The sequence below is a fragment of the Phlebotomus papatasi genome, unplaced genomic scaffold, assembly GCF_024763615.1.
Source record: "Phlebotomus papatasi isolate M1 unplaced genomic scaffold, Ppap_2.1 HiC_scaffold_137, whole genome shotgun sequence".
NCBI lineage: Eukaryota > Metazoa > Arthropoda > Insecta > Diptera > Psychodidae > Phlebotomus > Phlebotomus papatasi.
This window is the reverse complement of record NW_026604382.1, coordinates 1-24,134: the sequence shown is the minus strand read 5'-3', so window position 1 is coordinate 24,134 and position 24,134 is coordinate 1. Positions and strand designations below refer to the sequence as shown.

At 40.5% G+C, this 24,134-nt stretch overlaps 1 protein-coding gene across 1 annotated transcript; it reads left to right on the top strand.

Moving 5' to 3' along the window:
• Positions 1-6,002: 6,002 nt before the first annotated feature.
• Positions 6,003-11,354, top strand: LOC129808861 (uncharacterized). The gene has a single exon (XM_055858767.1). The coding sequence runs from the start codon at positions 6,003-6,005 to the stop codon at positions 11,352-11,354; it is 5,352 nt and encodes a 1,783-aa protein (XP_055714742.1).
• The last annotated feature ends 12,780 nt before the right edge of the window (positions 11,355-24,134 follow it).

Sequence of the window (24,134 nt, the reverse complement as noted above, 5' to 3'; positions counted from 1 at the left end):
TAAACAGAAACCGCGAAAAAAATCATTCAAATAAATTTATTTTATTATATTTTAATCCCGAAATATTAATAATTATGGCACAATCATAAATAAAAGGATCACAAATATTGCTGTTTTGAAATATAGGAAAGAAATAAAGTACAAATAATGATTTAAATTTGTCTATAAATCACCACAAAACCATCTTGAAGTTAAATTGATTGTGAAAACTGCTCTCTCAGTTAAAATTGTTCAAGAAGAGGGTTTCAAAAAATCATTAATCTTTCAATTAATTAATTGACCAAATCGGGTGAAAATTAGGCTTTAACCTTGAATAATTCAAGACGGCGATTTTTCCGGTGATAGGTGTCTAAGGACGAAATGTTCAGCTGGACTACCTCCATAACATATCCAAAAATGAAGAAAATCGTCAGGGCCAATTTTTTTTTTTTAAATTAGAAAAACCTAATTTTTTGCCTATTTTTGGGGGATAGGGAGCGCATGAAGGGGGAGGGGGTAAAACCAAAGAGATTACTTTCGAGATAATGTCATTTGAGGTGAGGTCGCCAAAGACCGGAAGTTGATATCTCTTACCGTTTAAATTTTATATGGGTGAAAAGACTGAAAAAGTGCGAAAAACAGTATTTTTAAAATAAATATATTACCGTTACTTTCCCGATCCATCACCGATTGTGACCGATGCAGTCGGGTTCAGAATTGAAAGATCTTTCAAAAATGTCCAAATTTGTCCAAATCCGTTGAAAATTAGGCCCTCTAGGGTAGTTGACTTTTGACCTTGAATAATTCAAGATGGCGATTTTTCCGGTGATAGGTGTCTAAGGACGAAATGTTCAGCTGGACTACCTCCATAACATATCCAAAAATGAAGAAAATCGTCAGGGCCAATTTTTTTTTTTTAAATTAGAAAAACCTAATTTTTTGCCTATTTTTGGGGGATAGGGAGCGCATGAAGGGGGACGGGGTAAAAACAAAAAAATTACGTTCGAGGTAATGCCATTTGAGGTGGGGTCACCGAAGACCGGAAGTCAATATCTCTTACCGTTTAAATTTTATATGGGTCAGAAGACTGAAAAAGTGCGAAAAACAGTATTTTTAAAATAGGCTATTACCGTTACTTTCCCGTTCCATCACCGATTGTGACCGATGCAGTCGGGTTCAGAATTGAAAGATCTTTCAAAAATGTCCAAATTTGTCCAAATCCGTTGAAAATTAGGCCCTCTAGGGTAGTTGACTTTTGACCTTGAATAATTCAAGATGGCGATTTTTCCGGTGATAGGTGTCTAAGGACGAAATGTTCAGCTGGACTACCTCCATAACATATCCAAAAATGAAGGAAATCGTCAGGGCCAATTTTTTTTTAAATTAGAAAAACCTCATTTTTTGCCTATTTTTGGGGGATAGGGAGCGTATGAAGGGGGAGGGGGTAAAACCAAAGAGATTGCTTTCAAGATAATGTCATTGGAGGTGGGGTCACCGAAGACCGGAAGTTGATATTTCTTACCGTTTAAATTTTATATGGGTCAAAAGACTGAAAATTGCGAAAAACAGTATTATTAAAAATAGGACTATTACCGTTACTTTCCCGATAGATCACCGGTTGTGACCAATGTAGTCGGGTTCAGAATTAAAAGATCTTTCAAAAATGTCCAAATTTGTCCAAATCCGTTGAAAATTAGGCCCTCTAGGGTAGTTGACCTTTGACCTTGAATAATTCAAGATGGCGATTTTTCCGGTGATAGGTGTCTAAGGACGAAATGTTCAGCTAGACTACCTCCATAACATATCCAAAAATGAAGGAAATCGTCAGGGCCAATTTTTTTTTAAATTAGAAAAACCTCATTTTTTGCCTATTTTTGGGGGATAGGGGCGCGTATGAAGGGGGAGGGGGTAAAAACAAAAAAAATACGTTCGAGATAATGTCATTTGAGGTGGTGTCACCGAAGACCGGAAGTTGATATCTCTTACCGTTGATTTTTTAAATGGGTCAAAAGACTGAAAATTGCGAAAAACTGTTTTTTTTTTTAAATAGGACTATTACCGTTACTTTCCCGATACGTCACCGGTTGTGACCGATGCAGTCGGGTTCAGAATTAAAAGATCTTTCAAAAATGTCCAAATTTGTCGAAATCCGTTGAAAATTAGGCCCTCCAGGCTGGTTTACCTTTGACCTTGAATAATTCAAGATGGCGATTTTTCCGGTGATATGTGACTAAGGACGAAATGTTCAGCTGGACTACCTCCATAACATATCCAAAAATGAAGGAAATCGTCAGGGCCAATTTTTTTTTAAAATTAGTAAAACCTCATTTTTTGCCTATTTTTGGGGGATAGGGCGCGTATGTAGGGGGAGGGGGTGAAAACAAAAAAATTACGTTCGAGATAATGTCATTTGAGGAGGGGTCACCGAAGACCGGAAGTTGATATCTCTTACCGTTGATTTTTTAAATGGGTCAAAAGACTGAAGATTGCGAAAAAGAGTTTTTTTTTTAAATAGGACTATTACCGTTACTTTCCCAATCCATCACCGGTTGTGACCGATTCAGTCGGGTTCAGAATTAAAAGATCTTTCAAAAATGTCCAAATTTGTCCAAATCCGTTGAAAATTAGGCCCTCCAGGCTGGTTGACCTTTGACCTTGAATAATTCAAGATGGCGATTTTTCCGGTGATAGGTGTCTAAGGACGAAATGTTCAGCTGGACTACCTTCATAACATATCCAAAAATGAAGGAAATCGTCAGGGCCAATTATTTTTAAAATTAGAAAAACAAAATTTTTTGCCTATTTTTGGGGGATAGGGAGCGCATGAAGGGGTGGGGGGGGGTAATTTGGGTAAGTTAGTTCTATAGAATGTATTGACATTGTGGGGTGTCACCGAAGACGGGAAGTCAATATCTCTTACCGTTTAGCAGCTAGAATTTTGCAAAGTTGAAAAAAAAAGTCGATTGTGAAAACTTCTCTCTCTTGGAGTTCGAGCAGTTAAAATTAAAAGAGGCCATAAAAGAAGAAGATAGGGAACAAGTGCAAACACTGGTAGGGTATTTAGAGTTGGATAATCATGAATTGTTAGGGGAAGAAGATGAAGAGGAAGAAGAAGTTTTATATGAAATAAGAAATTTGTTCTTAGAGACCCGTGAATTACATGAAAATCAAGTGATGCATAAGATAAGAATACCGGCAAAGTGTAATGATATAATCGAGATTTGTGCACCTGACACAAATGTGTATTTGTGCATGTATACAAAACCTCACCCAGGTCTTTTTCTGCCTGAATACTTAGCAACATCTGATAATGGAAGGGTCAAAATACAAATACAAAATCATGGATCGAGTGATCTATTCGTGTGTTGTGAGGATTTTAAGTGGGAGGAAATTGCACAATTCAATATTTATGAATTAGAGGCAGGAAATATAAATCGAGGAAGTTGCAGAGAAAATAGAGTGGAGGAGATATTAAAAGGACTAAAGGTTGAAAGCCAGTTGAATCAAGAGGAGACGAATCAGCTAAAGAATTTAATTTTACAGAATCACGAAATATTCCATTTGGAGAACGATAAATTGGGATCTGTAAGAAATCATACTTATAAGATTCGGACAAAAACTGATGCCGAAATAATTAATGTCAAACCCTATCGTTTACCTGCATGTCATAAAGAAGAAATTGAGCGACAGATTAGTGAGTTACTTGACAGTAATGTAATCCAACCTTCGTTTAGCCCATATAATAGTCCATTGCTAATTGTTCCTAAAAAGGCGGACAGTAATGGAAAGGGACAGATAATCCTAACCGGCTTATGTAGGTGAGATTCTTAACGTGAGCTAACTCGGAGTGCATGCAAATTCGATTTGGAGCTGAAGTTGGGAGACGCCATTCAGTTATCTTGAATCAAATTCGTGAAATTATACAAATTTTGTATTTAAATCAAAATATCAAGGATTTGGATGAACTGTCACAAAAGTAATATATGGGTGAAATGTAGACCAGAATGTTCTCTATAATTTTCCCATAGAACATGATCTCATCGATTACTCAGAAGTCAAGATAAGCGAGGTTTTTTGTTTCTTAACTCGTTTTTTCATCCAGAGTGCCCCAAGTAGTCACTTGTTGAACTTCAACTATATCAAAGAATTGTTGTATTTTGTGGGACTTTCCATTTAAAACCATATTTTAAGTGTCTTTGTGGAGTAGAGGCAGTCAAATTGGCATCTGAGTGATTTCAAAGCGTTATTATGGGAAAAATCAATTTTTTCACACTTAAACGGCAAAATCGGAGTGATAGCGTAGTCTGAGTGGAAAATGATGTATGGACGAAATGTAGAGACAAATGTGCTCTACAATTATGTCGAAGTAATCATTAAAATCGGTTCAGCTACAGTCGAGATAATTGAGGTTATGTGATATTGAAATTGGGTTTTCGACTGTGGCGCCCCTGGTGTTGGTCCCACGAAGTTCAAATATTCTAGAAAGTTGTAGCATGTGGTGAGATCTTTCGTTTAAGCCCTCATTCATCAAAATCGGTCACATAGAACCGGAGATATGATTTTGTGAATTTTGTGAATTTGACCCCTCATATCTCCGGTTCTGTTTCAACCACAGCGCACATTTGCACCATTTTGGAAACGTCCTAGACTGGACTACAACATACTAAAATTTCATTAACTTGCACAATGCCGTTTTTGAGAAAAGTGACTTTGAATTTCGATGAATTTTGACGCTATCACAGCGCCACCTGTGATGACTTTTTGAACTTTCATCTGAAAGTGCTCATCGAGACGAAACCAAAAAGGTAAAATTTATGCCGCTACGTTAATTAGAACCGGAGATAGAGGCCGGTCAATGTTCGAACTTTGACCCCTTATAGCTCGGGTCAGGGGTTATGGATCGACTTAAAGTTTTTTTTGTTTGATAGGTATAATCAACGCCTACAACATACTAAAATTTCAGCCCGATTGCATAAGGAATTTTTGAGTTATTTAGCTTTTAAGATTTAAAAATTTTCTTTTTAAAAATAGCGCCCTGTTCAATATTCTTAAGAGAATATCGTTAAGTTCAAACGCGCCATTCGCCGCGGTGGACTTTCAAGCCATCAAATCTCCATCATGCCAGCGCGGCCATCTTACTTCCACTACTCTTTTTTCTTCCGGCAACTCGGCAAGGCTTTCAGCACGTTAGCAGCAACAATTTAAAGTGAAAAAAGGTGATTTGTTTAGTTTTCAAAGACTTTATTAAAAGCAAATTGGTCAGTGAAATTAGGGAGAGTCTCCCGCAAGTGAATTTTGTTGAAAAATAATTGTTTTGTGAAATAAACTGGTGGTGGAAAGGGATAACCCTACTTTTCTTCCGGACACCCTTTGTGTGATCTTCATCTCGATCTGGGCGGATTCCCAAAAATTTGGTCTTCTCGCCTGATGGCTCAGTGGACTGATTTAACAGCATATTTTGCATTATTCCAGGTAACCAAGGAGAAAGCCCTTTCTTGTATGCTCGATTGAGGAGTTTTTTAACATTCTGCATTTATTCCATTTAATTAAAGGTACTTCATTAGGAGAATATTTTACCCATAAGGTCAGGGATTCATTTACTAATTCTGTCTCCAATTTCCCTTAAAGGTTAGTGTACCTCGCACATAATTTGGTCTTCTCGCCTGATGGCTCAGTGGACTGATTTAACAGCATATTTTGCATTATTCCAGGTAACCAAGGAGAAAGCCCTTTCTTGTATGCTCGATTGAGGAGTTTTTTAACATTCTGCATTTATTCCATTTAATTAAAGGTACTTCATTAGGAGAATATTTTACCCATAAGGTCAGGGATTCATTTACTAATTCTGTCTCCAATTTCCCTTAAAGGTTAGTGTACCTCGCACATAATTTGGTCCTCCCGACCACGGCTTTGAGTGAACCAGCCGTTTTGCTCCTCTACCGCCTTCAACGCAGTCTTCTTGCTACCAAAACTGAGATTTATTGACCTGTGATTCAGCCCACCCGACTTGTGCTTCATTCATCATGGTATTTCGCACTCGAGGAGGCATAGTTTCGGCAGTTACCCGTGTCGAAAACTATGTAGATGGAATCACAGATGAGGAAATGAGCATCTTTGGAATTAAGAGCAATCTCGAATCTCAACTTGACCTTGTGCAGACAATGCGGGAAAAGTTTGACAACATTCAACAAGGAATTATCAACGCTCAGGAAAATCCAAAGAAAAGGAAAGATGAAGAAGATATTCGTGATCAATTTTTTGCACGTTGTGATGCCCTATGTCTCAAGTTAAAGGATCTAATTGCTGAGTGCCCAACCACTTCCGGAGATGATAAATCGATGACAGCCGGAAAGCTCCGCTTCATGACGTCATTCATGCAACAGTCAGAATTCCGACACCAACAACAAATGGATTTGTTGCTTAACACACTCGCTAGCTCTGCCAATCCTCCTTCTAGACCTACTGACGTCTCCACTCACCGTCCAGCTGTCAGCAAGCTTCCCCAGAAGAATTTGCCCACTTTCGATGGAAAGTTTTCCAAATGGATTTCTTTCAGAGACCGTTTTACGGCCTCAGTGAGCGAATATCCCGGCATCACAGATGTGCAGAAATTGGACTATCTACAGTCAGCCTTGAAAGGTGATGCAGCTGCTGCAATTTGTAACTTGAGTGTCACTGACAATAACTTCGAAGTTGCTTGGCAGATACTTAAGACAAAGTTTGAGAAGAAAAATGAAATTGTCATGGAACACGTTCGCACGTTTTTTGGAATGCCTAAAATCACCCCATCCAATCCAAATGCCATACACGAAATTACCAACACTCTCTTGGAGTGCACAATGGCCCTAGATGCGATGTCAGTGTCCAGCAGGGACCCATGGATTATCCAGTATGTGCTAGACAGGTTAGATTCAGAATCTCGTGTATTATGGGGTAGAGAATGTGGCTCAGAAATACCTACGCTGAAAAAATTCATTGATTTCCTGGATCAAAGATGTGTGGACAATAAGAATAGTCAACAACCAACCTCCAAGCCAACTTCAACTTCCTCAAACTCCCGCCAAACTCCCAAGTCATCTTCATCTACAAAAAGGCCTGCTAATGCTCTCACTACTTCAGCTGCCTCTACAACTTGCCGATGCTGTCAGGAGACAGCCCATCCTCTTTATAAATGCCAAAGGTTCCTGGATATGAATCCAGAGGACAGATTCCAAGTGGTAAAGGAACTAGGTTTGTGTCGCAACTGCTTCTCAAACCATCTCACTCCCACTTGCACCTACCGCAGATGCCAGAAATGCCAAGCCAAGCATAATGTGCTTCTCCACGAAAAATTCTCGCCCTCCACTGGAAGTCGCACGGATCTTGCTAAATCCGCGCCTGCGACAAATCCCCCGAAAAATAGCACATCTACCAAACCTACTGATTCTGCCGTGCTAACTGTCAATTCCGGGCATGGGACTCCTAGTCCTGAGATACCTCCTAAAGTTTTCTTGGCAACTGCGATTGTTGAAATTCTCACCTCAAACGGAGAAACTATTTCCTGCCGTATGGTTTTGGATGGTGCTGCTCAAGTCAACATTATGACTTCCAAGCTCTACCATCAACTGAACTTGCCAAAGTTCCCCACCAAAATTACCATCAGTGGAGTGAATGCCAATTCCAATCGTGCAAAGTTCTTCGTGAATGCCACCATTTTCTCTCGAGTTTCTGATGCTTCCTTCACCTTCAAAGCCTTTGTCTTACCCAAGGTCTCTGGTGACATACCGAATTGGCCAGTGGATACCTCATCAATTATCATTCCTTCCGACATTCCACTTGCCGACCCTTCTTGGTCTATCCAGGGACCAGTTGACCTACTGCTTTGTGGGAACCCTTACTGGGCCAGCTGGCTCAATGGTGCAATGGATTTGGGATCAGGGTTACCCATGTTGAAGGAAACTGTGTTTGGATACGTGGTCGTCGGAGAGCACGAGCCAATTTCCCCGCCAGAATCTGATGAGTACTGCAGTCTGAACACTACAGCTCTGACCAAAACTTTACAACGATTTTGGGAATTTGAAAGTGTGCCTCAGGAAGAAACCATGACAGATGATCACGTGGCAACAGAGAATCACTTCACAACCACATACTCTCGCAACCCTGAGGGCAGGTTCATTGTCAAGCTTCCGTTCCGGAAGAATCACAACATTCTCGGAGATTCAAGGCCATTGGCTGTGCGTCAGCTGCTCGCTTTAGAACGCAGATTTGAGAAAAATCCAAAACTCCGGTCTCTCTATACTGAGGTGATGAACGAACAAATCCAAAACCAATGGATCGAGCCTGTATCTGAGAATTCCCGCTCCACCTCAACATATTACATGCCACATCACGGGGTTCTCAAAGACTCGACCACTACTAAACTACGCATAGTGTTCAACGCTAGCGCAAAATCCTCATCGGGGGTCAGCCTGAACAATCTTCTACGTGTTGGGCCTACCGTCCAGCCAACCCTCACTGCCACTTTGCTCCGGTTCAGGCGCCACCGCTTTGCCATGACTGCAGACATTTCTAAAATGTACTTGCAGATCCTCATGGACCCAGATGATGCTAACTTCCAGAGATTTGTTTGGAGAAGCAGCAAATCTCAACCAATCCAAGACTTCAGGGTGTCTCGTGTATGTTTTGGGGTCGCCTGTTCGCCTTTCCTCGCCACTCGGGCTCTGCTCCAGTTGGCAAACGACCACCGGACATCACATCCATTGGCTTCTGAAGCACTCCTAACCTCTTTCTATGTAGATGACTGTATCTACTCCTGCGATTCACTGGATGGAGCTCTCCAAACCCGAGCTCAACTTACTGAAGTACTCTCCAGCGGAGGATTTAAATTGGCAAAGTGGTCCGGAAACCACAAGGAATTGGCCACTGAGGGCACCAATGCAGCCACTGACACCCATTTCGGAGAACCCGACACCAAAGCATTGGGCCTCAAGTGGAATTGCAGTTCAGATTCCTTCCGATTTGTCTCACCAATCTCTTCGACGGAGAAGTGCATCACCAAACGCCAAATGGCATCCGCCATCGCACGTCTATTTGATCCAATCGGACTGATTGGCCCCATCGTCGTGCAAGCCAAAATTCTTCTGCAAGTGGCCCACCGGGAATGCAAAACTTGGGATGGTGCGCTTCCTGGGGAGCTTGTGGAAAGGTGGCAAGACTTTACGCTCAATCTCCAATGCGTTGATCAGCTTTCCATTCCTCGATGGATTTCATCCATCACAAATCCATCTCGAGTCGAGCTTCATACCTTTTCCGACGCGAGTCAGCTTGCTTATGGCGCTGCTGTCTATGTGGTCACTTATGACTCTAGTGACAATATCTGCTCCCGACTTCTGACAGCAAAGTCGCGAATTGCCCCAATGGACGAAATCACTATCCCTCGTTTGGAATTGTGTGGGGCATTGCTGGCGTCCGAACTAGCAGAGAAGGTTCGACCAATCTACAATCCTGATGAAATGTTCTTCTGGTGCGATGCAATGGTCGTACTTTATTGGATACATAGTTCTGCAGAGAGTTACAAAGGGTTTCTGTGCCATCGACTCCAGAAGATACATTCCAAAACCACTCCGCGTCAATGGAGACATGTCCGTACCCAGGACAATCCAGCAGATTTGATATCTCGTGGATCCACACCAAACCAACTCCAAAATGCGTCTCTTTGGTGGAATGGCCCAACATGGCTGTCTCAGTCCATGGATTCCTGGCCTCCATTGTTCATCAAGTCGCAATCTGATCCAGATGCTTCAGTTTTGGCTGTTACTTCGAAAGAGAAGGAGAATTACACAATACTCGATCACCTTCTTGAAAGATTCTCTTCTCTGACAAAGCTTCAGCGAGTGATCCTTTACATCCAAAGGTTCGCTCTCTCCAAGGTCCGTCATCTCAGTGTCACAGAAGGCATGGAATTGGCTTTGGAGAGGCTCATTTATTTAGATCAGTCTCAAAATTTGCCGGGCCTGAAGAACCATCTGGAGAAGTATGGTTCCATAAGAGATTCAAAGTGGAAACGTTTGTCTTCATTGGCACCATTTGTTGATTCCAACGGCCTCATCCGAGTGGGAGGACGTCTACATCATGCTGAGGAGTCATTCGCGACAAAACATCCTATTATGCTTCCTAAATCGCGACTGACTGACCTCATTGTCCAACGAGAACATTACCAACAGCTTCATGCAGCCCCTTCCCTGTTGCTCGCTTCTCTCCGTCAAAGGTACTGGCCTCTGGGTGGTCGAAACTCAGCGAGGAAAATTTACCATAGATGCTTCCGGTGTATCCGTGCAAAGCCAAAGCCTGTTCAGCAATTAATGGCTGATCTTCCCTCGTCGAGAGTTGCCTATTCACGACCCTTCCAGAGCACTGGCGTGGACTATGCCGGTCCAATCTTGTACCGTCCATCCATACCTCGGGGAGCGGCACAAAGAAGAATTGGCTTACTCAAAGGTTATATCTCCGTATTTGTTTGCATGGCCAGCAAGGCAGTGCATCTCGAGTTTGTGACCAGTCTTTCGACAGAGGCATTCATCGCCGCTTTTAGAAGGTTTGCTGCCCGTCGCACTGCCCCACGCCATGTATACTCCGACTGTGGAAAAAACTTTGAGGGAGCTGCCCGAGAATTAGTCAAACTCTTGCAACAGGAAAGATCTCAACACCAAATTACTGAAGAAACCATGGAATCCGGTGTAATTTGGCATTTCAACCCCCCCAGAGCGCCGCACCATGGAGGACTTTGGGAGGCGTGCGTGAAGAGTGTTAAATATCACCTATCCAGGATTGCACAACATACTCCCCAGTCCTACGAAGAATTGTGCACAACACTCTGCCAGATCGAATCGATCCTCAACAGTCGCCCTATTGGACTCACATCCGATAATCCTAATGATTTGTCCTATCTTACTCCTGGTCATTTCCTTACTGGAGTTCCCGGAAACACACTCCCAGATCCCAACCTGATCGAAATTTCCCCAAATCGACTCACCCAATGGCAACTTTGTCAACAACAATCACAGAACTTCGGGAAGAGATTTCGCCTGCTCTACCTGAATACATTACAACAGCGAAGCAAGTGGAAATCAGGGCAGCCGAATCTTTCTCCAAAGGAGGTCGTGTTATTCTTGGATGAGTCCCAGCTTGGGGCTAAGTGGATCTTGGGACAGATTGAGGAAATTCATCCGGGGATTGATGGTCGAGTGAGAGTGGTGTCCATCCGGACATCGCGTGGAGTCTATACAAGGCCTATCACCAAAATAGCTCGACTGCCATCTGTGGATTTCGAATCTTCATGCGCCAAAGAATCGAACGACTCTTTGGAGCATCCTGGGGAGGATGTTCAATATTCTTAAGAGAATATCGTTAAGTTCAAACGCGCCATTCGCCGCGGTGGACTTTCAAGCCATCAAATCTCCATCATGCCAGCGCGGCCATCTTACTTCCACTACTCTTTTTTCTTCCGGCAACTCGGCAAGGCTTTCAGCACGTTAGCAGCAACAATTTAAAGTGAAAAAAGGTGATTTGTTTAGTTTTCAAAGACTTTATTAAAAGCAAATTGGTCAGTGAAATTAGGGAGAGTCTCCCGCAAGTGAATTTTGTTGAAAAATAATTGTTTTGTGAAATAAACTGGTGGTGGAAAGGGATAACCCTACTTTTCTTCCGGACACCCTTTGTGTGATCTTCATCTCGATCTGGGCGGATTCCCAAAAATTTGGTCTTCTCGCCTGATGGCTCAGTGGACTGATTTAACAGCATATTTTGCATTATTCCAGGTAACCAAGGAGAAAGCCCTTTCTTGTATGCTCGATTGAGGAGTTTTTTAACATTCTGCATTTATTCCATTTAATTAAAGGTACTTCATTAGGAGAATATTTTACCCATAAGGTCAGGGATTCATTTACTAATTCTGTCTCCAATTTCCCTTAAAGGTTAGTGTACCTCGCACACGCCCCTAGCGGTGGTTTTATGAACTTGCGATGTTAGAAGGGGAAGTGACATTTCATGAGGGCTTTCCAAAAAGCCCTCATTTTTTTTAATTCTGACAATTAGAACAGGAGTTATGGCCATTTTAAGAAATTTTTTTTGGACCCTTATAGCTCGGGTCAGGGGGGTCGGGGGACCTTAAGTTTGGTATTGATGGAAAGCTCTAAGGCCCAGCTATAACATATTAAAATTTGAGCCCGCTCGATGCTACAGGGGCGGAGCTATTGAGAAAACAAAAAAAAGGTGGTCTTCAAAATGTCGGAAGGAAGGGTGAGGGGTGGGGGGTCAATGCACCAAGTTGCAATTTTCATGCGATATATAACCTTTGCCGAAAACCGCAAGTCGATATCTCTTTTAGTTTAGGAGCTATTAAGCTCCAAAGAGCGGCCGGACGGACGGATGGACGGACGGACGGGCGGACGGACGGGAGCGGTTTTTAGCCATCCATATATTCGTGATCAGGAAGTGTCAAAACACATTCTGGCAAAGTTTGGGGCCAATCGGAGGACATGAGATTTTGTTAGGATTATAGTAGGTGAGATTGTTAAGAATCTCACCTAATAGACGATGGCGGGTAGTAATAGATTTCGGAAAATTGAATGAAATAACTATCCAGGATTCATTTCCTATTGGTCATATCGAGGATATATTCGACCGATTGGGCCAGAGTAAATATTTTTCATCATTAGATCGCGCGTCCGGATACATTCAATTAGAGATAGACAAGGATAGTCGACATAAGACCGCATTCAATGCATTGGGGTCTCATTATGAATTTAGACGTCTACCCCAGGGTCTATGTTCCGCACCCGCAGGATTCTCCCGAATGATCCGTAATATATTGGGTGATCTGTTGAATAAAATTTGTATGGCATACTTGGACGATATTATAATTTTTTCGGACACAATCGGGAACCATTTCAAAAATCTAGAGACAGTTTTCCAACGACTAAAGGAGTTCAATTTACTGTTAAGTCCGGGAAAATGCGAATTATTGAAAACTGAGTTGATTTACTTGGGATATAAAATTTCGGACAAAGGGTTACATACTGATCCGTCCAAAACCGATGCTTTAAACAATTATCCTATTCCCAAGACTGTTAAGGATGTACGATCATTCTTAGGTCTAGCATCATATTATCGAAGATTTATACGGGATTTTGCCAGAATTGCATTACCCTTAATAAATTTAACGAAGAAGGATACGGATTTTGTATGGACGGAGGAGTGTGACAAGGCTTTCAATACCCTAAAAGGAAGCTTAACCACCAGTCCTATTCTAAATTACCCAAATTTTGATGAACCTTTTACACTCACTACTGATGCTAGTAAATATGCTATCGGAGCAGTCCTATCGCAAAATGGCCATCCCATCTCTTTCGGTAGTAGAGTTCTCAATAAAGACGAAATAAATTACTCTACGATAGAGAAAGAGGCATTAGCCATTTATTATTTCTGTAGACTATATCGCGTTTACCTCCTTGGGCGCTGCTTCACGATAGAAACAGACCATAAACCCCTAGTCTGGATCTATAGTATCAAAGATCCAACTAGTCGAATCCTCCGTTGGCGAATCAAGTTGGAAGAGTTTGATTTCAAGGTCGTTTATAAAAAGGGAAAAGAAAATGTGGTAGCTGATGCCCTTTCTAGAGCCCCCGAAATCGACAATAATACTAATGTATACGCCATAACACGATCACAGAAAAAAAAATATAGAAAGAAAAGGCCTTGCATCGCAAATGTCGGTGCCTAATGAAGAATATCAAAAATTTATTATTACAAGAGACGCACAATTGACTACACTCATAGAAGAAATTAAAAATTAATTACTTTATTTATCAGGAAGGAAAGATATTTTCTTAATTGTTCCTGAGGATAATTGTCCTTCAGATTTTCCCCATATCAATGCAGATTTTATCACTGAAATCTTGAACGTCCCCGAATATAATCAACTGAATTATTATTCCCATGCAGACAGACGATATTTTTTGTGTAAGGTTCCCCCTTCCACAAATCTCCAGTATGAGGATGTGTTTGGTGCGATGGTGGCAATGAAGGAATTTGCTGTTAAAGAAGGAATTAAAGAGCTCTCAATAGACAAGTCAAACGCGACACCGATCCACCTCCAATATGAAATTATAAAAAGAATGTTGAACTATGTATTCAAGGAAACTCAAGTTTCAATTTTCATTTATTTTAATAAAATCACCTTTATTACCGATCCTACCAAAATTCAGGCCATAATAAAGGAAATTCATGAAAATCCCTTGACAGGACATAGGGGAACTAAGGAGACTATGATACGAGTAAAAGAAAAATATCTTTTCCACAATATGAAAAGAATAGTAAAACACTTTGTTGAACGTTGTGAGAATTGCCAAAAGAATAAAGTGCTCCGGAGCACCAGGATGCCCATGGTCGTCACCACGACGGCTCCGTATCCTTTTTACAAAGTTACCGTTGATATTGTGGGACCTTTACCTATAACATTAAAAGGAAATAGATACATCCTAACTATCTATGATGACATGTCTAAGTACTTAGTAGCAATCCCAATCCAAGAACAGAGCTCAGAGGTTGTGGCCGAAGCCTTTGTTGACCATTTTATTTGTATTTATGGATCCCCCATTCAAGTGGTTTCAGATCAAGGAGGGTGCTTCATATCGGATTTATTCAAAAAGACATGCAAATTATTGCAAATAAATAAAACATACGCGACACCTTTCCATCCACAATCGTCAGGGGGGGTTGAGAGGTCTCATCGGACCTTGGCTGAATATCTTCGAAACTATACTCAAAATTGTCAGGAAAATTGGGATTCCTGGATTCCCAAAGCCGTGGCCGCTTTTAACTCCAGTGTGCACAGTTCTCATAGTTACACCCCACATGAATTAGTTTTTGGAAGGAAATACGATATTACATCTCTCATAAACATCAATAATAATCCAATGTATGTATATGATGATTTTGTCTCAAATTTGAGGCAGAAATTAGAGATTACTCAACAACTTGCAAAGGAACGAATATGTAAGAAAAAAATACTGAGCAAAAACCAACACGATCGGAAGCCTCATTTTGCTGAACCTTTTCAAGTGGGCGATAGAGTTTTAGTAGCGAACAAAGGCCCTCCAAAAAAAAAAAAATGAAGCTCATAAATTTCTACCAAGACGTCGTGGTCCATTTACAATAATTGCCACCCCGTCTGCCGTCACGTCAACTATATTGCTAGGAAGGAAAACTAAAACATATCATAATAATTTACTTTTGAAGTTCAAGTAAAAATGAAGAGAAAAGGAAAAGAAAGAGAGCGGAAGGCATAAAGGGAGAAATGGGCATTCATATGATGAAGTTGGGAGGATGAATAAAATTAGTTCAGGAAAATAGGGACATTCTTAGTTTAGAGATCGCTTAATTCGGACGTTTTGTTTAAAAAAAAAAAGAGAGGGAAAAAAAAGTAGTGAAAAATGTTCGGAATATTTTATATCTTGTGTAACGTTATAAATGCCGTGACAAGGAGAAGGTTACGTAGTGACGAAACAAATCGAGAGAAGGAGTTATGGGAACCACGGTTCCAATGGATCCAGTGGAGAGAAGAGTGGGAGAATCAACAATATGAGGAAAATCGCCAGTCTTTAGCCGAGGTCGGAAACCGTACTTCAATAAATGTAGAGGCTATGTTGTCAATGGAATATTTGCCCCGAGACTTATATCGTTGGTTCCAACTTTTGGGGTATCTAGTGGATGATTATTAAGACTACGAATTTTGGCGTAGAAACGTGATACTGACATTCTCGGATGTTGGATGTCAGGCATACATGGTGTCGGTTATTCGCCATTTTCGCAATCTTATACGTTACGAAGCGCAGTTCTGTGAGCAAAGGCTCTATAGAAATAGACAACCGGAAGATGAATGGGACGATTAAAAACGAAATCAAGTCCATTTCTCGAGACATCGAATAACTTATAAGGTAAGAAAAAAAAGAGGAATGGATATTAATATTAAAAGGGAATAATAGATTGGATAGAATGAAGTTGATAACTGTACCCCCCTCTATCGCCGAGTTCATTTTTGATTCTTCTTCCATGGTAATCCTTCTTCGGCCTACAACTCGGTGGGCACCAGCTGACGATAATCAGCTGAAATTTAGCAGTAGGAATTTCTTTTTTTTTCTCTGCCATTTGGATTATATATTCAGCGTGTGAGGTGGTGGAATCATAAGAAAAAGAAACTGCAAACTAAATACCTATCCCTCTTCCATTTGGCTAAATGGTCAGTGTGTGAAATGTAAAAAAAAGGGAAAAGGGACATAAAAGAGAAATCGCACCATTTGACGAATCTGTCAGAGTAAGAGGTGGCGCGATAGTACCGTAACCCTATTAGTATTTAGAAGAAAAAAAAAAAGAGAATTGTTTTCTTTTATGCACATGGATAACCGAATCCTTATTTATATATATATATATATATACAAATAACATGTCTATTATATATAAGTTAGCAACGCGCGCAATCTTGCGCCAACCCACATCCCTGCATTGGTCTTGCATCGCACGGATATAGGGTTTCTTCTGATAAAGCGTGCATTCTGCAGACGCTTGATCAGCAGAAACCCTCGCCCGTGCGAATGTGACGCCAAGCAGCGGATGTGGGAAAAATAAAGAATTCTGCCCTAGGGCTGAGATTGATTTGAATAAATAAATCACTCTTCGTCGAGTGTCCAAAGAAACAACAAGTCTTTTTAATTGGCGCCCGAGCAGGGACAGTGAATAAAATCACTATAAAGTCCCAAAATCGCGTGTGATCCATCATAGGTGGAAAAACTCTCGGAAGTTACTGTGTGATCCATCATAGGGTGGAAAAAAAACTCATAAACTATAAAAAGTGAAAATAAAATTGAGAAGAAAAGTCGAACTGAGGATATTCTGTGAAATTTTGGCAGTTTTCAATATAAACCATCATAGGGTGGAAAAAAAAACTTGTGAGAAAATAAGTTTAAGTTGTAGTGAAAGAATTGTGGAAAAAAAAAGAAGAACACAAATTAGCCGAGACAAAGGAAATTTACAAAGAAGTTTTGAGGGCTAAAAGAAATTGCGGAAATAGAAGGAAATAGTGAGAGAGGATAAGAGGATATTCATAAAAATTGTACTTGTTTGAAAACTGTGGATCCAAACACCATAGGGTGTTAAGAAATAAAAAGAAACCTGAAATATTTCTTAAAAAATATTGTGACTGTATTAAAGACTGTGAAAATTAGTTGAAGAAAAAAAGGACTAAGAACTGTTAGTGGCCAAAATTCCATCCATAACGACGATAAACTTGTGCGAACAAACATTGGATACAACCTCAGCAGGATCAACAGAGTGCGCAAGGAGTTTAAAATTAAGATGTTGAAGCTGATAGTAGCTATCTTGTTGTGAGTGGGGCCATTGATTTTTTTTATTTTTCTATCGTTTCCTTTAATTTTATTTTTTTGCTTTTTCGATTTAATTGTGACTTTCGGGTGGACTCCCATTTCTTTTTATGAAATATTTTTATTTAATTTTTCATTTTTTTGAACAAATTTCAAGGTTTTAAATTTGATTTTGTGCCGAATAGGAGAGATTCTGAGTTTTTCCTTTGGGCTTTGGGCTATTTTTATTTTAACCTTTCTTTTGATTAATATCCAAACCCCTTCGATAAGGGAAAATAATCATGACTACCGGAGTAGATGAGGGTACACTACGTGCCATAATTTCAACTACCTTTAAGGTAAATCAGGAGACATTGGCCAATCGGCTAAGGTCCGAACTTCAAGCCGAAATTGAGGCTTTAACTGTGAAAATAAATGCCCTGACATGTCAACACGAGATTATTTCGTACCAGCCCATTGACATTACTTCTACTACTGCATGCCCCGAAGGATTAGATCTTGTCAAATCTTTACCGGAATTTGATGGAACTCTATTGAAGTATCCATCATGGCGACAAGCCGCCCACACCGCAATTAAAGTGTACCAACCTTATGTGGGTACCTCGAAATATTATCAGGCTGTCGCAATTACGCGTAATAAAATTGTCGGAAACGCGGATACTATCCTGGCATCTCATAACACCGTACTAAATTTTGAAGCGATTATCGCGAGACTGGATCATACTTATTCAGATAAGAGGTAACTTCATGTTCTTGAACAGGAAATGAGTATCCTCCGACAAGGGCGAACGTCTGTCGAGGAGTACTATGATCTTATTGAGCGACATCTTAATTTGCTCACTAATAAGGTGACAATGCAGTATTCCGGCAATTCTGAAATGATAAAATTGCTCAACGATAAATACCGTTCTGACGCTCTCCGCGTTTTTATCTCGGGTTTGAATAAACCTGTTGGAGATATTTTGTTTTCTAGCAAACCTGATGATCTTCCATTAGCCTTGGCCTTAGCCCAGGAACTTAACATGAATCAACGGCGATATGATTTTGCAAATATTTTCGCTAATCGTCTAATGGGTTTACAGTCCATTAAGCCACAAGCTCATAATTTGCCCCAATATCGTAGGATTTCTTCGCAGCAATCATTAGGAGCTCAACCAAGGGATGTTCCTATGGAAGTTGATCCATCCACAAGTCGTTTTCGTTTAAATAGACCTAATTTGTCTACTAACGAACCCCCTGTTTTCCGGCCAAAGTTATTTCCTCGAAATCCTTCATACTTTAATCGTCAAAATTTATCCGCAAGCAGACCTATCCCACGTGAATCCCAGAACAATACGCCTGCCCCAGGCCCCTCGAGACCTAACTTAAACCAACAAGGTCTTAGAGTTCCCTTCAAACGGCCTCTAGAGTCAACTATTTCGGTTCGCGATGATCCCCGAAAACACCAAAGAATCAACAATCTTCAGACCGATGAGACTGAAGAACTTCAGTCTGAGGATTGGGATGCTGAGGAATATATTGATCAAACTGAGGATCAGTTAGATGACATCCAGGAACAAGTTGACTATGAGGACGATGTTAATTTTTTAGGGTAAAGTCGCTTCTTCCCTTTATAGAGAAGAAGCTTGAAGATATGATGACCCTTAAAATTCTCGTAGATACGGGCTCTTCAAAAAATTATATCAGGGATTTTGATTTGCTAAAAGGAATTCAAAGGGTAAACGAACCGTTTACAATTAAAACAGTTAATGGTGAGACGGAGATCACCCATAAGACGAAGATAGAGCTTTTTGGACATGTCGAAACGTTTTTCATTTTACCCGATCTAACTAGTTTTGACGCCATTATTGGTTATGATTTCCTAAAAAAGGTAGGAGCAATCATTGATGTCAAGAGAGGGTATCTTTATTATGGCCATGAGGGCCACGAAGAGCTAAAATTTCTTTACTGTAAATCGGTCAACTCAATCAAAATTGATTTTTCTTCTATCCCTGAGTCCATTTCGAAATCTTTCCGCTCGATGATAACCCGACTCAGAAGCGTTTTTGCTGACCCAGATTCAGCCCTACCTTTCAACACAAATATAGTCGCAACGATTCGTACTAATACTGATCAACCAGTTTTTTCTAAATCGTATCCTTACCCATTCGGGGTCACTGACTTCGTAAATTCTGAGATATCCCACTTATTGCGTGACGGGATAATTCGACCTTCTCGTTCTCCGTACAACAGCCCAATCTGGGTAGTCGATAAAAAAGGACAAGATGAGAACGGAGAAAAGAAGCATCGTCTGGTCATTGACTTCAAGAAACTCAACTCCCACACCATTTCCGATAAGTATCCAATTCCGGATATTTCCGTGATCCTCTCAAGTTTAGGAGAAGCAAAATATTTTTCGACGATCGATTTAAAATCTGGATTTCACCAGATAATGATGAAGGAGGAAGATCGTGAAAAGACTGCTTTCTCAGTGAACAATGGGAAGTACGAGTTTTGTCGACTACCTTTCGGTTTGAAGAATGCACCGAGCATTTTTCAACGTGCGATTGACGACGTTTTGCGGGAGGATATTGGTGTCCGGTGCTACGTCTACATTGACGACGTTATAATTTTTTCTCAAGATATTGGACAACATCTCAAGGACATTGAAATAATTTTGGGAAAATTATGTGATGCTAATATGCGAGTATCCCCAGAAAAGTGCGAGTTCTTCAAACAGGAAGTCGAGTTTCTTGGATTTCTTGTGTCCGAAGGCGGTATTAAAACCTCTCCTGAGAAGATTCAAACAATTTTATATTACGAAGAACCTAGAACACTTCGCTCCTTAAGAGCATTCTTGGGATTATCCGGTTATTACAGGCTATTTGTCAGGAATTATGCGTCTCTTGTGAAACCGCTTACAAAATACTTGCGTGGCGAGAACGGTAATGTTAGCGCCAGACAATCAAAAACATACAAATAACCTTGGACAATGATGCTAAAGCATCTTTTGAGAAAGTCAAACGGATTCTTGCATCCGAGGATGTCTTACTTTTTCAACCCGACTTTAATCAACCATTCGACTTAACCACAGACGCATCCTCCACTGCAATTGGAGCTGTGCTCTCGCAGAAGGGAAAGCCAATTACTTTTGTGTCACGAACACTTTCCAAAGCTGAAGAGAACTATGCAACTAATGAGAGGGAAATGTTAGCTGTTCTCTGGTCCCTTCAAAAACTTCGAAATTACCTTTACGCCTGCAAAGGTGTTAATATTTTCACTGACCATCAACCTTTGACATTTGCAATGTCACATCGTAACTCGAATGCTAAAATGAAGCGATGGCAAGCTGCTATTGAGGAATATGCTCCGACTTTTCATTATAAGCCCGGCAAGGAAAATATCGTCGCCGACGCCTTGTCTCGACAATTCATGCATGGTATAGATGACTCTGATTCATCAGCTCCGACACAGTCTCAGGATTCTCATAACTCTTGTGAATCTACTGCCTCCCAGGACGAAACATTGTCCAGAACGACGGCTGCTCAGGAGGAAACACTGTCCCAAATGGACGTTTCCGAGTCAGGTGACACTGTGCATAGTGAAAAGTCCCTTTCCGATTTTATTCTGTCAAGTCCTCATCCCGTAAATTGTTTCAAGAATCAAATCGTTATCGCTCCCGGAAACGATAATTTCTATCGAAGGAAAATTTTGTTTAAAAAATTCTTGAGGCACACCATCGGTTTTAAAGATCAGGAATTCCTTATAACGAAATTGAGGGAATCTATTAACCCTTCCGTGAACAATGGCATTCATTGTGAGATATCTGTTTTGGCTATATTTCAAGATTATCTACAGAAGGAATTCCCAGGTTCAAAGGTGTTATATTGCAAGTCCTTAGTAATTGACGTGACAAATCCTGATGACCAATCGGACATAATCGCGAAAGAACATCAGAGAGCCCACAGATGCTATAAAGACGTTTCCACGAAAATACTTCAATCCTACTTCTTCCCAAATATTTCAAAGCAGGTCAAAGCATTCATTTCCAGCTGTGACATCTGTTGGAGATCTAAATATCAGCGGAAGCCTATCGTGGAACCTATTCGTGAAACTCCTATCCCTACTAAAGTTGGAGAAATCTTACACGTTGACATTTTCTCCACTAATCAGGCTCAATTTCTGACTTGTGTAGACAAATTGTCCAAATTCGCTCTAATCGAGCCCATTTCCTCGCGTTCACTTGTAGATATAAAGCCAGCCTTGATAAGAATTTTGAGTTTTTTCAAGAAAACAGAGCTGCTTGTTACTGATAACGAAAGGGCTCTTTGTTCTGAAACAATTAAGGCTCTTCTCCGGACCCATTTTCAAGTTAACCATTATAAGGTTCCACCATTTCACAGTTCAAGCAATGGACAGGTAGAAAGATTCCATTCCACACTGGCAGAGATAGCTAGATGCCTTGCCCTCGAATACAGAATTATGGATACGGTTGAGATTTTCTTATTGGCTTGTGACAAGTACAATCGATCTATTCACAGCGTCACTGGGGAATGCCCAATTGATATCATTCATTCTGTTTCCCCCGACCGATTGAAACAAGTGTCAGACAGAATCAAAGCTGCACAAGGCAAAGTCTTAGAATCTCACAATCGGCAAAGAATGCATCGTGTGTTCGATCCAGGTAAAAAGGTATACGTCAAAACTACGCGTCGAGTAGGAAATAAGCTTACCAGCTTATTCAGTCCGGTAGTGGTTTTGGAAGACTTAGGAACCAAAATCAAGACAACCCGAGGGTTAATAATCCATAAAAGTAATATTAAGTAATTTTTTCCTTTTTATCTTTTGATTTAAACATTTCCTTTTGACGAGTATATTCTCTTGTCAGTAGCATCAAATAAGTTTCATCTTTTAATCTCCTTAAATCTAAGTTTATTCATTGGAAGTAAGTTTACTTTTCGCTTTTATCCTTTTTTTTTTAGACACTGGATATGGCTTGTACAGGCCTTCAAAGTAATTGAATACACGAAATCCCCTTACATTCCCATTCATGAAGGGAAAGTAGGTTTGTACAAGGAATCTCTTTACTTGGATCACACCGTCAATTTGACACTATTTGAGGAAATCGCTTTTGAAAATTATCAATTGCAAAATGATTTTTCTGACGTTGATAGTGTCTCTACATTCATCAAAAATGACGCGGAAGAAATTTTAAAATTACTTAGCATTCTTAGGAAACCTTACTTAAAAAGAACTAGACGTGCTTTTGATTTTTTGGGAGACGCTCTAAAGTTTATAACGGGTGTTCCAAGTCATGATGATTTTGAAGATGTATTGCTTAAAGAGAAAGCTCTTATTCAAAATAATAATCAGCAATTAAAGATAAATACTCATCTTCAGGGCAAGATCAATGAGCTCACGAATAGACTTAACGAGGTAACTAGGAATAATAACATTCTAAATTTGGAAAAAAAGCATACTTCTGAAGTAATTTTAACCAGGAATAGAGCTGTGATTGAATTCCTGAACAATTTAGTAACATCAATTAGTTTGGCTCGTTTAAACATTATAAATCCAATTCTATTGAGTAACATTGAACTTGAAAAAATTACAGAGGTTGAGGAAACCACTTTAACATTAGCAGAAATTCTTTCAGTTTCACAAGTTAAAGTTTTTCAAAATGAGTCTTTTATTAAGTATTTGGTTCTAATTCCTAAAATCAAAAACATTTGCGACAATGTGATCCTTTATCCAGTTATTTTTAATAATTCATATTTGAACTTAGAGACCAGGAAAATTGGAAAATGTCGCTCAGATTATGTTCCTTTGACAGATTGTAGGAAAGCTATTCAAATCAATTTTTGTAAAGAACTAGTAAGGGCCTCCTGCGCACTCTCTCTGTTGAATAACCATTCAGCATCCTGCGAAGTGATCTCGTCGCGTCATGGAGAAGCGGTCGAGTTGGTAACCGACGGACTCGTCATAATTAACGACGCCAGCGTAACAGTCTCTACAAGGAACCAGAATGAGACTCTCCGCAAAGGAACGTACCTTGTCATCCACGAGGAAGCCGTCCAGATAGGTGATCAGCAGTTTGCGAAGCCTAAGAAAATTATAAGCAGAGAACCCCTACCGTCAAGATATGCAACCATCAATATCACCAGAGAAGTCAACAAGATCACCCTTCCGTACCTAAAACACTTACACCTGGAAAATACCGAAAGGTTGGGTACCATAGCGGACGACCTAGTTAGCCATAGAACAGCATGGATCTCGTTGACATCAGTCGTTATTGTTCTTCTGATCGTATGCACGATTTTGGTCCGTAAGGAAATCATTCCGATGCTTCGAGGAGTTAAACAATCTCGCGAGGGCCCTGGAGTGATGTCTGGGGAGCAGATAAACCTCTTCGTGCAAAGAACGCTGAGGGAGACGAACAATTCAGGAGAATCTGGTGAAGCTGCATTGAGCGGGGACGCTCAAGCTTGAGAGGGGGAGCAGTTAGCAACTCGCGCAATCTTGCGCCAACCCACATCCCTGCATTGGTCTTGCATCGCACGGATATAGGGTTTCTTCTGATAAAGCGTGCATTCTGCAGACGCTTGATCAGCAGAAACCCTCGCCCGTGCGAATGTGACGCCAAGCAGCGGATGTGGGAAAAATAAAGAATTCTGCCCTAGGGCTGAGATTGATTTGAATAAATAAATCACTCTTCGTCGAGTGTCCAAAGAAACAACAAGTCTTTTTAATTAATATGTAAAC